This window comes from Sander vitreus, chromosome 13 (genome assembly GCF_031162955.1).
Source record: "Sander vitreus isolate 19-12246 chromosome 13, sanVit1, whole genome shotgun sequence".
Lineage (NCBI taxonomy): Eukaryota > Metazoa > Chordata > Actinopteri > Perciformes > Percidae > Sander > Sander vitreus.
In genome coordinates, this window is record NC_135867.1 from 9,778,285 (window position 1) to 9,795,801 (window position 17,517).

The 17,517-nt window shown below is 40.7% G+C and overlaps 1 protein-coding gene across 1 annotated transcript in view; it reads left to right on the plus strand.

Moving 5' to 3' along the window:
* The first annotated feature begins 1,278 nt into the window (after positions 1 to 1,278).
* Positions 1,279 to 17,517, plus strand: part of stk10 (serine/threonine kinase 10) — a 46,133-nt gene continuing 29,894 nt past the window's right edge. Inside the window, exons 1-2 of the mRNA XM_078265224.1 lie at positions 1,279 to 1,749; positions 13,980 to 14,144. Of these exons, the coding sequence (XP_078121350.1) occupies positions 1,591 to 1,749; positions 13,980 to 14,144 (324 nt within the window). The 5' untranslated portion in view covers positions 1,279 to 1,590. The remainder of the gene's footprint in view (positions 1,750 to 13,979; positions 14,145 to 17,517) is intronic.

Below are 17,517 nucleotides of genomic sequence, written 5' to 3' on the forward strand. Positions count from 1 at the left end.
GAATCCCTCACACTGATTATTTAGACTTGTTCAGATGCCGTTGCCGAGTTGTAGTTGTAGTTGAAGTTTCTCAGATGGTCAGCCTAATGGCCAAAAGGTTATAAAAACATCAGACATAAAATAAACTGTTTAAGGTCACAGCAGCACAGAGCACAACTTGTAATACCCAATACACTAAATGAAAGTGGATAAATCATAGACCCCATGATCATATTTAGCCTAGTTATCTGCGCTTGTTAATCCTTTATTCAAACAGGTCATGCTACACGTAGTTTAAAAGCATTAGACCAACAAACACAATTCTAGGTCAATTCAATTCAATTCTAGGTTAAGTCCCTGTCAATTCCCTCTCACATAGGGCCGCAAGTTATTATTTTCAAAATTGATTAATATGCTTTTTCATTAATTAATTGTTGATTCTAAAAATGTTTCTATTTCCCCACAGCCCAAGGTGATGTCTTCAAATTGCTTGTTTTTTCTTCTTCTGACAAACAGTATAATACCCAATCATATTTAATTTGAAATGATATCAACCATGGAAGCAGCAAAACATCACATCTAAGAAGTTAAGAACGAAGAATGTTTGGCATTTTTGCTTGATTAATCACTTAAACGATTACTCCGTTATGTCTGTCAACTCATTTCCTGTCAATCATTTCAGCACAAATAATGTCTGACTGCCTTGTCTCACTCATGTGGTTTTCTGCATGTTCTCAACAGGTACCAGTTTATTGAGCAGAATGTCCACCAGAGGGCGATATAACACTTCCTGAAGGGGTGAAGAGCAGGTTAGTTGAACCAGCATGTAGTTTAAATGAAAAGAGAATAACAGTTTAGGAAAAGTATGATTTTGATACTACTGATTAAGGAATTTAAGATTTTCAGATTTTTTTTTAAGATTTTCAGAAAACTAAACTTATAAACTTAATAAAGTATCACCCAAAGTCTGAGTGTCTTGTTTGCGGTTTAATAAAAAAGCAAACCCATAACCAATAGTATTAGACACTACGCAGTATGATGTAAAAGCACAGTAAGCTGGGATCCCAATACGTTAATAACTGCATTCCACAGAGCTCCACTAGAAGTTTAGTTAATGGCACAGCTGTTTAAATTGTCAGAGGACACGCCCAGCACCGACCCGGACATGAAGTCCTTATACCTCATCAGTGCGAAAGTGACGACGACTTGTTCTTTGAAAGAAACTACATTTCCATGACGGCAGTGGGAGGGTTGTTGAGAAACAAGGTGGGGCGTTTTCGCAACAAGTTGCTCAGGCGGCAGGCTGTCAGGCAGGCGTTTACTCCATCGTGTTTCCAGCGGCAGGTGGTCGCCGCGCGTCCAGCATATATAGCCTAACCGCACTTTGTGAATGGGATTATAAGCGCAGAGCCTACAGAGCACCTGGTTGTGATGGACGGAGTACAATAACTTCTTTTGTACTTGCTCAGCTCTCTTTTTATTTTCTCTTGAACGCGAAAAGTTAAGATTGACAATTTGGTATTCTGTTTTTGACGGGCGAGCTGCGCGTCTCCGCGTGCATAGAGCCTTCTGATATATTTTTTCAAGCTGAATGTTGTTGCATTATAAATAATGGCTTTCGCTAGATTCAGCAGAATACTCCGTCTGCCCACTATTGAGATTAAAAAGAAAGTGAAGCAGTACGACCACGTTCATCGGGACATCAATCCTAATGACTTATGGGAAATTATTGGCGAGCTGGGCGACGGTGCGTTTGGAAAGGTCTACAAGGTGAGTGCTTTTAAAGACACGAGGCACCTGTGATACACGCTGTTTATAGTTCTTACATTTCATTCATAAGTTGCCCACCTGTCGCCAACTTCGGTAACACTATCTTGTGTTAGAAAAGCTTATTGAATAGTTAAAGTGCTCTGCCATGTCTTCCCAAAGTCACTTTCGTGTTCCTTCAGAAAGGTTATCAGTTTGTGTGTGAAATATTGTAAATTATATACTGCAGTTCATACATCACTTTCCTTTTTTTAAGTTTTGTGCGTCACGATAGAAACAACACTATATATCACATAGCCCATATTCTTAGACTATAGCCTATGCCTACAGGCTATAGGTGTGAACATCTTCCGATCTATGGCGGATGCTTCACCTCCCCAGCATTGTTGAGATTATGACTAATATGTCAACTATGTGGTTGGTCCACTCAGACAGTCACCATACTGTAGCTTTGGGTATCGGGCAAAAGTGTTTTGTGGGTGAAAGGTTTGACCTGTTTAGACAAATAATAATGCATTATACTGATGATTCACGTTCTCCTCCTGAGATCCATTTCATCTTCAGTTGTATTCCTTGTGTGAGTGCCTTGTTGAAGTTACATGTTTTCTCTCTTAAAATCTTCATAGTTTTCGTAAAAGAGACCACTGACTTATCTTGGGATTTCCTGCAAATTACCTCTGCTGTACAGAAGGTTTATAGAAAAATCTTCAAACACCCACCCGACTCCCCTACTCCTCGCTGTGAATCCAGTGTGAAGCAGTCACAGTGACAGTGAAAGCACTCTTCATTAGTTCTGTCCACTAAGGTCTCTCCAACTTTAGCAGCAGCAGTAGCATTTTTGGCTCAAAGGCGTTATTTAATCAGGATCTGTTGGCTGGTCAGTCCCCTCTGTGAAGCATGGCACAGGCGCTCTGTGTGTGCACTGCCCAGCAGAGCACAGTGAAAGTCTTTGACACAGCAGGGCCCTCAGTGGAAGAAGTGATGCCTTACCAGAGGTCTGCGTGGAACAGAAAATGTAGGTGTTTTTTTTTGTTTTGTTTTTAAAAGGACTCCACCTTATTTAGGTATTTTGTTTTTACTGGACAGTATAGGCCTACATGCAGGGGGGGGATTTGGGGAATGAAAGAAGACCACAGACATTGGAAGATGAGTCTCAGTTGAAAGGTGACTTGTTTGCACTGAAATGAAAATAAACTTGTTCAATCTTGCTTATGTAGCCACAGGTGAATTCAATATATATATTATAATTATGTAATTTGGCCTATAATGTATCTTTTGCGCAGAGCGAGCATGTGAGGAGTCATGTGGCTAGCCTTATGATGACGCAGAGAAAATAACACAAAAACACAAAGTGAAGCAATCAGTATACCATGAACACAAACGATGCTTTCAGTTTGCTTCTAACAAGCTGAGGGGCTGACTGAACATGAGGTGCTTTAAGTTTGAAGAAGCCTTTAGAAGTTAGTTTGTAAATACACAGATTCCTTGAATTTTACTGTTCAAACCAAGGACAAACTAAAAGGCACAGATGATTTGCAGCTTATCGTCGTGTTGAATATCGTTCCACTTGAATAATTGGCAAACTTTCTGACATGTAATGTGTCCACTATGTTTTCCCTTTCTTATACAAATGTCCTCTCCTTGAGTGGGTTGGAGGAGGACAGCTCCACACCTGCATCTGTCAGATGGAGGGAAGGGAGGCAGAGTGGGAGCAGATAATGGCCAAGAGAGGAAATTATGGGACGGCATCAGGGGACGACTTCCTCTAACCGCTCCCGAACCTCCAAAATCAGCTCGTCTGTGGGAGGGAGAGCTTCAAGTGGTGTATCGCACATGTTTTCCGTTGTTAAAGTCTTTGATAGAGCAGGCCTGAGAGAGGGAGGGGGGACTCAATATCTCCGTCACAAGTGAAATCAGCAGAAGAGCAATACTGATTGTCTCTTCCATAAAAAGACAGTTTTAGTTTGTGTCATTTGCACCTGGCCAGGACCCCTGCTGGTTTCCGACATGTGTCTTTAAGATTAAGCACAGGCCTCTTTAATTGTACAGTGTTGGTTGAGAGCACAGAGTACTCCTGTCAAACCGACTCTCTAAAGGTTAATGTCACCATTGGGAGAACAACAACTCACTTTGTTGCGTAAGGGGAGTGTTAAGGACAAATCAAGCCGTGTGCGTGTTTATATCACAGTAACACTGTGACAGGGGGATCTTTGCCCTTTTTATCTCCTCAGACTTCTAAAAGATAGACACAATGTAAAATTGCTCTTAAACTGCTGGACATTGTTTTGATTTTTAAATGGTCACATGCCAGAAAGCTTAAGAACCGCTGGTTTACTGCGTGACTAGTTCACATCCTGAAACTCAAAGACTTCTGAGTCTTTATTTGAATGAAGGAGTGACAACAAATGAAAATGATTTTTATTGTGCCTGCTTTTTGATTAAATTGTTTTTGGAGCATAATTCACTAAGAATTTGAAATGAAAACTTAAAGTGTCTATATGTACCTTTTCAGTTTGTGTTGATTCTAGCGGCCGCTTTGGACAAAAGCAGTAGTGTTTTTACCACACCTAAGGTCTTTTCTTTACGGTGCTTTATTGCCCACTGTATATTACTGAGTTAGCATTACTGGGAGGTCATATAGTCGCAATGAATTTTTTGCTCAACCAGAAAATCATTCATTTACAATAAGAGAATACGTTACAGTTTCCCCAAGTTTGTCAAAAAAGTGTCACGGAACACACCGAAGCGACGCCGACTTGAGCGTATGTTCTGCGCGTGCGCGAGACGTAATACGTCTCCATAACAGCAGGCGGCGCTAATCTGTATTGTCGGCCAAAAAAAGAAAACCGGCTTCGCCACAATTTCAAAGCCAGAACATAATGGCGGCTCGTTCAGGAATACGATCTCATATTTTATGAAAATAGTTCACCGAAACGTGTTTCTGAAAACATTTTAAGCGAGAAATAGGCCATGCAGTTGCTGAATCTGTCTTCATTTCAGATCGACAAAGGTCAGTTTAAAAGATTTTCGTCAGATTTTGAGAGGCGTTAGTCACGCTCATACCGCTCGTCATTTCCGGGTTAGCACTCCACCAATCAGATTGGTCGTTGAGTCCGACTGCTCGCCTTCCGATTTAACATGTCAAATTGGCCCAAATGAAGGCTGACAGCTCCTCTGACGGACGACGGCACGCAGCACACCGAACAGACTCGAGTCACCGACCTCGCCAGACTGTCTGATGGCCGATAATCGGGTTGGTGTGTCAGCGCCTTAAAAGGAATAAAATGTCTGCGCTAAATGGAAGGGGACTGTAATTTAATTTCGGCTTCTGACGTACAACCACATCGCGCAGACTAAAGTTATTTTATGAATGAAATAGACATATTACATACCTGAGGGCCAATTCGGGGACATTTTTGAATCCTCTACAATCCCATAATTGTCTCCATCTGTTGAAAGACTGACCAAGTGTGACTCTGGGTTTTGTCTTTCACTTTCCCTTTTCGCTTTTAGTTGTTCTTCGTTTAAATTCCTTCGTGTCTATGATGGCCCTCCCTCAGTATCAGCCATAACTACAACATATATGTAACTTCTAAATACAATTAAAATACAATTAGGCCTATATAAAGAAATATCCTGCTACCCTTTACCTGGCTGGATACAATTACACAGGTTTGTCTGGTGTTTTGCCAAAATCTGTGACCCGTCAGAATGTGTTACTGTAGCGCTGTCTACCTGCTGTAAATCATTTTGTGACTTTGTGGGAAAAATCGCACCTGGGCAAAGGCATTAATATATACTATATAAAACTAGCGTTCTTTTCACTGTTAGTCTTGATTGCTGTTACAGGTCATTTATGATCATCAGATGGAACACAGTTTCAGAAACATTTAAAAGTTACATATAGTCACTTTAATATATGTTCACTTAATTAAAAAAAACAACAACCTTGGTACAAATGATTTTCCCTAAGTGCCGTAGGACATAATTCGACAAAATACACCAACCAAATGTATATTCATATTCATTTTTAAATGCCAGTACATGGTGTAAGAGCCTCACAGAAGGAAAAAGCATGTAAACAAGCTGTCACCGGGTTACAGTATCACTGATGACCATTAGTGTGGTGGTTACAAACAGTACAGAAAAAACATGAATGCAGTGTTGTTAACTGTACATTGTTTGCAGTTTTGACTACAAGCTGACATTCTATGATTGCTACAACCTACGTACATTTGAGAAATGCAGTTTCCACCTTGGGTCCTTGACATACTGCTCAAAATGCCACATTGTGCAGACTCCACAAACAATACTGTGGTGAACCATTCTCCCTGTAGGGTCTTCATTGCCATCATAACACCTTGAGTCTCTCTCATACTTAAAGTCATAACAAGAGAATGTCTAACTTCCTGTTCACCCACTGTGTCATAGGATGTTTTCTTTGTTTTCTACACATCTGTCTTTGCATGCTTGCACTTGTTGGAAAGAGTGTGAATGTGTGTGGAGTTTGGCTGCAACTGAAGCATGTAAACAGAGGAGTTGCATTGTTCCCTTCACTAATTAATGTGCCACGTGCCGCTTAGCACATTGCCCTGCTGCCGATGGTTAAGGCTAAGGTTTCCATAGATACAAACAGGTTGTAAGTTTATGCTCTGTCAAATTGCCATTGAGGGATTAAACCATGGTGCATCTTATCTCTGTTGGACTGTGATGTAAAAGACAGTGGACTTAAACTGCAGCAGAGGACTTGTTTGTGTAGTAAGCCACATACTGTAAAAGTATTGCATTACTCTTGATCAAGATGAACGACAATTTTGTACACAATCAGATTCATCCCTTGGTCCGTTAATCCATAGGTCTATTTTGAAACCCAAGTTAGTTTTTTCAAAAATAATTCATACACATTCGGTTTGAATAATGGGTCATTTCAGAACCGGTTCAGTTTCTCGGGCCACTAAAGATATTTACTACCAGGCCAGATGTTGTCAACCTGGATTGCTTAATAACTAGTTGACTTGCAATGATAGATGGCGGAATGAGGGAAAGGCTACAGGACTTCTAACATGATTACCCTCTTCAGATAAGTGAAAGAGAAACACACTTGGGTGTCATCAGTGAGGGGGAGGTTGTAACATCCTCTTTGCAACAGTGTTTATGTGAAATGCCACAAACTGACTTTAGGATACGGCAGTGCCACGAAGAAGACGTATGTTGAAGTGCCTTTAGTGTGATCATCGTCAGACTGGGTCTAATCTCAGGGACCAGCTGGGCCCACAGCAACTGATAGCAGCCCTGTTGAGTGGGCGTGGGCTCAACATGCTGGGAGTCCTTGTGATGACTTATTATTGGCTTGTAGTCATGAGCCTGTGACAAGCTGCTGGCTGAGGACTTTCATGAGCATTGTAACCATGTCATTCATTTGGAAGTTTTTTTGTTTTTTTTGGATCATTTCTAGACCGTTGCACTGAATAATCTGGCATCTTGCAATACCTGTCTGAGCTTGGTTTTAGCAGCACACTCTAACCAGGAGCGTGCAAACCCTCCAATTGGTTGTTACTTGTTTTGTATACTGTAAACTGTAGTCAGGATGTGGATCTCATCTGTCCTGAGATTCATGCTTTTGAAATATTGTGCAAGGCCTTGCATGAGTGATTAAAGAAAGTAGTGTAAACGGGGGTTATTTTCTTTCAAGGCTCTTTGTGGCATATCATGATTTCCTACCTCACTGAACTGCTTTGCACTTGGGACCTTCACTTCAAGTTTTTGAATATGGGACATTTTGCAGTGCTAATCAAAACTTTCACATCCTGAAAAGACTCATTGCTCTATCTTGGGGATAGAGCAATGAGTCACAGAATTCACAGACGGATGCAATGCTTTCTTTGTCTCCTTTTTTTTTTTTATTTTTTTTTTTTTTAAAGATAATTTTTTTTGGGGCTTTTCCCTTTTTATTGTACAGAGACAGTGGATAGACAGGAAAGGGGGAGAGAGATGTGGGATGACACGCAGCAAAGGGCAGCAGGTAGGATTCGAACCCTGCGCCGCTGCAGGACTCAGCCTACATGGGGCGAACACTAGAGATGTACCGATACCAGTATCGGTATCGGCTCCGATACTGCCTGAAACGCTGGTATCGGTATCGGGAAGTACTGGAGTTTATGCACCGATCTGATACCACGTAATAAAGCCCTAAAGAAAATCTACGTTAAAGTAGTTTATTTATGTTCTTTTTCCGTTATAACTGACTGTCAAACTGCAGAATAAAAGAAAGTTCTGGGGCATTCATGTTTCACAAAGAGTTTAACCTGAGCCAGACCGACAACAAAGATAGAAATCATAGTTGTCAACTTTTAAATTAATCGCCAACTATTTTGATAATCGATTTGTCGGTTTGAGTAATTTTTTAAGACAAAAGTAAAAAATTCTTTGATTCCAGCTTCTTAAATGTGAATAATTTCTAGTTTCTTCTCTCCTCTGTGAGAGTAAACTGAATATCTTTGAGTTGTGGACAAAACAAGATATTTGAGGATGTCATCTTGGGCTTTTGGGAAACACTGATCCACATTTTTCACCATTTTCTGACATTTTATAGACCAAACAACTACTCGATTAATCGAGAAAATATTCAACAGATTAATCGACTATGAAAATAATCGTTAGTTGCAGCCCAACTTCTTATGTTATTTAAAAAATATCCATATCGACCTTTAAACTCATAATGTCTTTACTACAAAGAACACTCTTTTACTGCATTATGTTTGATTGATGATCAGTTCTAGGGTCTTTTTAGGAGAATTATTAAACTAATTTAATTCACAAATATTTGTCTACAGATGTCCCTCACAAGCTGCATACATCCCCCAACAATCTCCACCAAGAAGTCGATTTAGTGAATGAATCAAACTGAAACTGTAAAAGTGAGGGAGACATTTCCCCCCCATCCACATTGGAAATTACTCTTGTGGTTATTACTATAGAAACTTGACAAATATTTACTCCTATTTTCTCAAGTGTTCACAGCATGTCACTTCTCTGAGACAATGTAATAGAACAAGACAAAAAAAACTGTTTAGATAGCCTACTTGGGCCAACAAATCAGTGGCCTACATGTAGCTGTTTAGCGTACTTGACTTGACTTGTGCACCTTGTTGATCTGAATGAGAGATCATCACTTCCACAGGCGACTGCTGTCAGAGGTGAGGTTTTATTAGCTGCTGTCATTATGAGGAGCTGAGAACCGCATTCCTGTTAGCAGACACATGGGGAGAGCCTACAGAGGAGGGGCGGTTTCCAGGTTTATGACGGGGCAAAGTTCTAACATATACACACATTCCCCTGAAGGGGCTTGTGAGTGTGTGTGTGTTGGGAGAAACTATAACACTGTTTACAAGCCAAAAATACACGTCAGCATGTGGTATGCTTATTCAACCTGGAGGTGACTGACCCCAGAGTAAGTTCTGCGTTATTGGTTACAAGAGGTCATCTGGCCCATTCACTCTTATGGTTAACTTTTCATCAGTCTTTTCAGGCTACAGTCTAAATAGCTAAGGACTCATTAAAAATAGATGTTGAGAATATATATTTTTTTTTTATTTTTTATTTTATTTATTTTTTTAGGTCGCCATTTTCAAACTGGCTGAGCTAAATCTGGCTCATTTACAGTTGCTTTGCTGTTGATTAATGAACATTGTCCCGGTTAAAAAAAAATAAAAAATTAAATGAGAAGCTGATGGTAATTTATTTTTATATTTTTTTTATATTTCCGGTTATTTTTAGGTTTGAAGTCATAACTCCAAAGCAGTGCTTTTAGGCCAACATACCTACAATAATCATCAGTCAACACAGATACAGTAATAAACATTATTATTCACAGCTTGATTGATTTTGAAAAGACTGTCTGAATACCAAATGACTGACTGACACACACACACACACAAGACTGGAAGCGTGTGCTTGTATGTGCGTGTGTTTGCTTAGTCTGCCAGTACATACAGTATGTTTGTATGGCAACACAAGGGTCAGTAACATCTGCTTTTTCTAAAGCTCTTGTTGAGCAGCAGCCGGTGTGCTTATCGGTCATGGATTGTAGCCTTCAGACAGACTGTTACTGAAAACAGATGGATAAATATACATGACAGATGGGGGGTGGGTGGGAAGAGATATACAGGCAGAGATGACAGACAAATTTAGTGAGGGAGACAAAAGATGTGCAGTGTAGCAGACGATGAATGATGAGGCAGGATGGGAGAAAGGTACATATGCCGCAATAAGAGGATTAAAAACAGAAAAAAACAATGTAAGATGTTAAAAAAGTTAGATCATACTCTGGGAGATGGATAAAAATGCATGCAGATCAACTGATGGATGAGTGATAGAAAAACATAAGGAAACTAGAGAAAACAGATGCCCAAACATGTAGGTTTTGTCCTTTTCTATCTAAATTGCAATGAAATGCAATTTGAGTGTTTTTATAATGGGATTTGGTAAGCGTCGATGAGCACTTCAGCTATAATCTTCATTTGTGTTTCCATTGTATTTATTTAGATAGTTACATATGTCCTTTTCACACTGCAATATAAAATATTGTTTTTAGGTGTTAGTCAGTTGACACGTACTTGTACTTTTCTGTTTTTACAGTCTCTAGCATTTTGCTGTGTCAGTCTCTAGGTCTTTTATTTAGTTCCCGGTGGTATGTGCCACAGCTTATATGTGGTAAAATAATACTATGTGGAGTAATTTACTAAATTAGAAGAGGACTTGCAGATGCTTGAAACGTACAATGGCACTACATTTTCGTCTTTTTAGGCAATGTGTTGAAGAGTGTGCCTGTTCTTCTGCCAGGTTGGGTCCTCTAAGTAATCCTTTTGCACTTAACCTACATGAAAGCCAAGTCACTAATGAACAGGAAAATGGAGAGCGAGAGAGACAAGCTGCATGACGGAGCAGAAACAAGTCCTCCTCATCTCCATGGAAACCAGACCCCAAACAAAGCTGAAGACTGTTGTTGTCCTCTGGAGGAGAGTTAGAGAGAGAGAGAAGAGTCAGTGGGTTAGAAGCAGTGAAGCATTGTTTTCTCTTGGGATGGCTACAGCAGCTACAGTGTGTAGTGGACTGTATTCATACTTCTTCAGTGCTGTGGTTGTGAACTAGCCTAGAAATCTAGACGCACCCTAGCAGCAGCAAATGTAATTTGCAGCCAGGGTCAACATCTTGATGTGGGTCTGGCTTGTTGTGAACGGTTATTAGGTAATAATTCAGTGTTTTTCTGTATAACTTGCTGACATCTGCCATTTCTGCATTCTTTTGTTTTCTTGTTACTTTATTTTGTCACATGTAGATAAACTGAGAATAGGTGCCTTCTGTTAGTCTTGCGATCACCAGACCAAGCTCAATCTTTTAAGATTGAACATTAGTCTGGGGAGTCTGCTCTATATTTTCTACTGCACAAGAGACGTGATCAATGGGCATAGTTCAAATGACTCTACACAATTGGATAGTCCTTCAACCAATCAGACCAACGATCCGGGTGACGTAGCAGCGACAGCGGCATCAACGGGTTGCTGTGCTTCGGTGGCCGCCATGTAAACAAGAAGCTGCTTGGTCGCTTCTCTATCGTCATCGTGTTAAACCCGCCAACAGTGCGCCAGGTGGGTAAGCCAGTTTGTGATTGGTCCCCCAAAATTGTAACGGAAGCAGGATAGATAAACGTACAGGTTTTCAGCCTGAGCTGCAGGGCGAAATCAAATCGCCGGCAGATCGGGCGGGGTTTACCCAGTCTAGCCTTCTGTGCCAACTGGTAACAACTTGTGTCATCCCTATAGAGCTGAAAAAATTAAGGGCGGCATGTAGGCGATTGTGCCGCTCTGAGACCTTTGTTTTTCCTCCGTAGATGAGATTTTGTGTTTGTTGGGAGAATCTGCTGCTGGTAATTGTCAAGATTGTTCAGATTTAAAGGGCGATAAGAAGGATGATGGCTCCTCCTGCAATTATTTTTCTCTTGTGTACATCGAAAGACACACAAACATACACTTGTGCTTTGATGTCACACTAACTTGTAGGAAGTGAGGAGGTCCCATGTGAGACACAATGAGGCGTTTCAGGGTAATTTCCTCTCTGTGCAGTGTATACACTTGGTAAGGTGCACACACAAACATACACACATGTTTGCATATTACAGGACACATTACCTGCGCCACGCAGAAAGCCACCACATAAATACGTAATGCTCATTTTTCTCAGTCTACCCTCTTTGTCCACTTCCCCAACCATCTGAAGGCCAGAGGCACATTCCTCTGTGTGCGTGTGTGCGCACGTGTGCACACATTACAATACTCCTACTTGTTCAGATATACAGTAAGTCAGCCATCATTATATTGGTCTGTGAATCTTACACACGATGAGAAATAAAAGAGGAGGAAAGAATGAGGATGGCATTTGTTTCGTGGACAGACAGTAGATATAGTTCTAGGACCGATAACATGACATAAAACATAGCAGCTTTAATATAGCTACTCTTGTTACAATAAACGTTGTAGTTTACATTGTGTGCATTTCTGAAACCGTGACTTAAACATGGCGATATTATATTAAATGTTCTTGTCTTAAGATGCATTTAAAGTATGTAGAGCTTTTTCTTTTACAGAGTGGTGGCGGAACACCAACAAACGTACCCTAGGTGCATATACAGTAACAGTATATCTGGAGCCACTTCTACTGGAAATCAGACCCCAGGCAGTAAGTTTGTCAAGGCTGACAGTGTTGGTGCAGGAGGGGAGCAAATAGCAGAGAGCTGAGATGTTAGCGGAGGAGTGAAAGTGTCTGGTGTCTCTGTGTTTACTTGTTAACTGACTGATGGTTTGATGGCAGGAGGAGACGTACTGGTGACTGCACTGTGGGTTGCCCTGGTGTGGGGCCAGTCTGGCTTCTCCGGAACTCTATTTGACAAACACACACACACACACACACACACACACACACACACACAGTCACAGCGAGTGTGTGTTGCTGCAAGCCTGTTCTGTTTATTCAGATGTTTTCCCACAGCTCCTGTAAAAGCGTGGATGCATCAGACCCCCACAGGGCTGTTTAGTCTGTCATGTCACTGGGTGGACACGTACACATGCACATGCATCCTCCATTTCTCACCATGATATATCACTGTCAAGACATATTTTGTCATTCATGCACCAACAATTCACACTCACATAGTCAGTAGTGTTCCTCTTGATCACTCACAGCCTGCTGTTTTATCCTTCAGGTGTTTCTAGCTAGAGAGGTTCAAGTGTGTAATTGTCTAAAAATTACAGTATAGATCTTTTGTGGAATTGTCTTCAATCACATATAATTTGACAGTGTTGGAGGTTCCTTACAATGGTGCAGCATGGATCACCACCTGTGTTTTCGACTCTTATTTTCAGTCTTGAATTGTCCCCGGTCGTGCTCTTGCAATCACAACACTGAACATTAATGTCACGTTTAGCCACAAAATCCCATCAGTCAGCATTCACGACAGTCTGGATGGACATCATGTGTTTGGTACCTTGTGCCTCAGTCTGAGTCACCCTCTGATTTGAGTGTTTTGATGCTTTCCAGAAAGGTGAACAATCTACTCATGTTTACGTTCGTGTACCACTTTATTACTCAGAATTACTTGGAATTCAATGTCTGTGTGTGCATCTTACTTAAGCCACGCTGACACTTGACGGCTTTTGTGTTTCCTCTTGTGTTGCTCAGGGTGTGGAGTTTCCTTTTCTGTTTTATCTCTGAATGGTAGTTAGTCAACATTGTATTTGCTGTCCTGCGTTTCTTGACATTTTGGATTTCCTTTGGCTTCAACTGGGGTAGAAGAGTCTGGCTGGCAGAGTGATGGGCACATGCAAGAAGCTGGATGTCTGTATTTTTTTTTTAGTAGTAAAGTAGTATTACTTAAACAATGCAGGCAGAAATGTTTAGCAACAGTGTGATCCATTTTCTTCACACCCTCTATATCACACAGCCACACCCTGTATTTCAACCACTATTGATATTTTCTGGGGAAGTTTGTGATTCAGATTTTTCTCTATGAAGAAGTGATCATAGGATTATTTACACTTAAAAACATTACATATTTATTCACATTTTCTGTATAAAGAGTTTTAGCCCTAAAAGAGAGGAAGTAAAATGCAAGAACCCATGAAACGGGCCTGCCATTACTCACACATGTTGAATTCAATGTTCTGTTTCTCTCTCTTCAGGCCAGGAACAAGGAGACAGGAGTTCTGGCTGCAGCCAAAGTGATCGAGACTAAATGTGAGGAGGAGCTGGAGGACTACATCGTTGAGATTGACATCCTGGCTAAATGTGACCACCGCTACATTGTCAAGCTGCTTGACGCGTTTTACCATGACAACAAACTCTGGGTAGGTAACAGAGGAATCTGGTTGAGACATCCAGCTTGACGTAACCCCTCTCTCTTTTTGTTTTACCATGCCTTCACTGAACACTCGCACATGCTCCTAGTAAAAATATGAATCACCCATATTATTGTGTTTGCACATTTAAGCACTTAAACTGGACAAAGAAAAAATGGACTGAGTTTTGAAGAAATTGTACTTGAACAGGCTGTGTGAGAACACTGTGGTCAAGTCTGCTGTTGTATTAAACTGGTGCATAATATACCAAAGGGACCTTATCTTCTGTCACCCTCTTCACAAGATGTATTCTTTTTGAGGGGTTTCTGTTGCCTTTCCAAACAGAGCCACAACACAGAAACCTGAACGATCAGCAGGGAAGTGGAAAAACAGACATTTTTAACCTTGTATGTTGGCAGGCTCATGGGATGTTTCATTTCAATCTGTGACTGCCTTGTTGTTTTATTGCAACACTATCTCATCCAGAGTATAGTTCTTCTATATATAAAAGCTCTGCTGAATAATAAAGATAAGAAAAGTGGATTGCCTAAATGGGGATGACAGAAGACCCCCCCTAAGGGTGACATAATGCATCAGAAATGACCCAATCCTCACCCTGATGTTAAAGCAAGAATGAAGATGATTTTCAGTTCAGTATTTTCTGCTCAAGTTATTTTCCCTCTCCACATTCACTCACTGGGTCAAGTGTTCAACTCCCCCTGTAATCTTCCAGTGTATCTGGCCAAGAAAATAATAGTGACCTCATGCTGGGGCACAACCTTGAATATCTGAGGAATTACAAGGCAGTCTTAAGACTAAAGAGAGTTATTTATTTATAACTATTTTTTTTTTTTTTACCCCTCTACTTGTGGTATTATGAATGTAAGATTTAGAGTTTAGATGTAACTGTTCTTTCCTTAAGCTCCCTTCTTAAGTTATTAAAACAATAGTAATTGTTAAGTACCAGATTTTAGTCCTTTTGTATTGGGCAACACTCGTGGTTACTCACCCTATCTCTAAGGGAGACGCCAGCCACCCTCCTGAGGAAACCCATTTCGGCCGCTTGTACCCTGGATCTTGTTCTTTCGGTCATGACCCAGCCTTCATGACCATAGGTGAGGGTAGGAACGAAAACTGACCGCTAGATTGAGAGCTTTGCCTTCTGGCTCAGCTCTCTTTTCGTCACAACGGTGCGATAAATTGAATGTAATGCCACACCCGCTGCGCCGATTCTCCGATCAATCTCCCGCTCCATTGTCCCCTCACTCGCGAACAAGACCCCAAGGTACTTGAACTCCTTCACTTGGGGTAAGGACTAATTCAACACCTGGAGAAGGCACTCTGTCGGTTTCCTGCTGAGAACCATGTAGAGAAAAATGTTGACCATAAATAAAACCAAATCAAACCTGACTAACCATCTAGATATGACCGGTCTCTGCCTCTACATAGCCCCAGAGCAGAGCTAGTCATGGTTGTTTTGTCCTCCTGCAGCATTCAGACCACATACTTCCTGTCTGTGTTTGTTGCTTCAGTGTCACATTTTGCTTTACTATCTCACTTCCAAGCTGTGCTCAGATAGTTTTCTATTCTTTTAGATGTTCTCTAATCTCTTGACAATCTCTTATTCAGCTTGTGTTTTAAGAGCAACTGACTTTTCTGGGTTAGTGTACAAACTCACCACCAAAATGCACATACGAGCATCTCACCGGCAGTAGAATAATTATATACAACATAACAAAGTGAACAAGCTAGCCTCAGGATCTCAACAATTTGACCAGTGGTTGGCGGTCAGGCCTCAGTAACCTCCGGCTGGGTGGACTGGGCAGGGGTGAGATGACCCAACCGTTATGCTTTCTACTGAGTTAGAGAGGGAGAGGGAGAGAGAGAGAGAGAGAGAGAGAGAAGGGCTGTTTGTTCCCCTTCAGGAACAATCTGGTCTTGAGGCTGGAGGGGCAGCCAGACCCACGGCGTGAGAAAAAGAAGGCCTTTAACATGGGGAAGGGACTGCTGACATCAGCACACTGAGAAGAACGAACAACGAGGGAGAGAAGGGAGGTTAAACAGATGAAAAAGAGAGAAGATAAACACAGAAAATAACTTACACGCATAATTTAGAAGCATAGTTAAGTGTTCCTGATTAAATGGTTTGTTCACCCACGCAACAAAAAAAACCACATTGCCTTGCTTACCTCTGTTTTATTTTGAGATATACCTCCCTGAGATTTACAACCCAAATACTAATGGAATCCATAGGGACTATTTCTCCTAAAATAAAAACTCTTGCTGCATTATCCAGAGTAATTGGGACACTGTTTCTAAAGAGACAATTTTGCTTCTCGACTTTTTGGTGCTTGGAGCCCCATAAACACCATAAACAAAATTCCATGCCACATTCCATTCCTGCCTATATTGTATTGGGTGAAAGCAGAAATCTGAGAGACTTGTATCTCATTATCTGGGCAAAACCTGCATGTCTCAATGGTTAGATACCACTAAACTGCCCTGCAAAATGCAGTAACTTCGTTTTTGGTCGAAAGTCAGTTACTGATATTTTTGGGACATTCAAGACCTCCTTTATAATGTGGATAAGTATCTTGAGTCAGTTTCGTTGTTTTTTCGAGAAAATAATGGGTTGTCGTAACAGTAACTTATAAAAGCCCAGGAGAAACCAAGGCAGAACACCATAACACCAGTAACTGCTCTTTGACTTTGTTTTGGAATGCTCAATTTGAGTTACGGTACAGGATAGCAATAAGTACAGTAAATGGCTATAAGTAATTGTAAATCATCAGACATATAGGCCATGATCACTACATTTTATAGATGTGTTACTATAATGATTTTGTATATGGTGATCAGCAACAAAATATTGATAATTTGGAAGTTACTGCCTTTAGCCTTGGCGTGACCTTTCACTTTTTGCAGACAGTACAAAGGCAGAGTACAGTAACTTCAAAATAGAGGTCAAAAGTCAAGTTTGAGCTCAAGATTTTTTATGTAGATACATTGGATCTAATTGCCAGATTTCCAGTGTCCTACCTATAATTAATTTGGCTGCACAACAAAAAAAACTTTAAAGTCATTTTTCTCAGTTCCACACTCTGGCGAGTTAAGGTCTTTTGCCTTTGTAGGGCAGTAGAGGTAAGTGACAATGTTTTTTTTTTTTTGTCATTTTGGGGAATCAGTGTAGAAATCCAACAGAAAATGTCTAATGAAAAAGGTACATTATCACAATAGGTGCTTTTAGCCAAGTTTCAAATCAGAGTTGTGAAAGCCCAATATCTATTCATCTGAACCTACCATAAATATAGTATGATAGGAGCAGCTTTTCAACACCAAATGTGAAAATATAGGCAGTTTCTAGATTCAATATCTCGTGGTT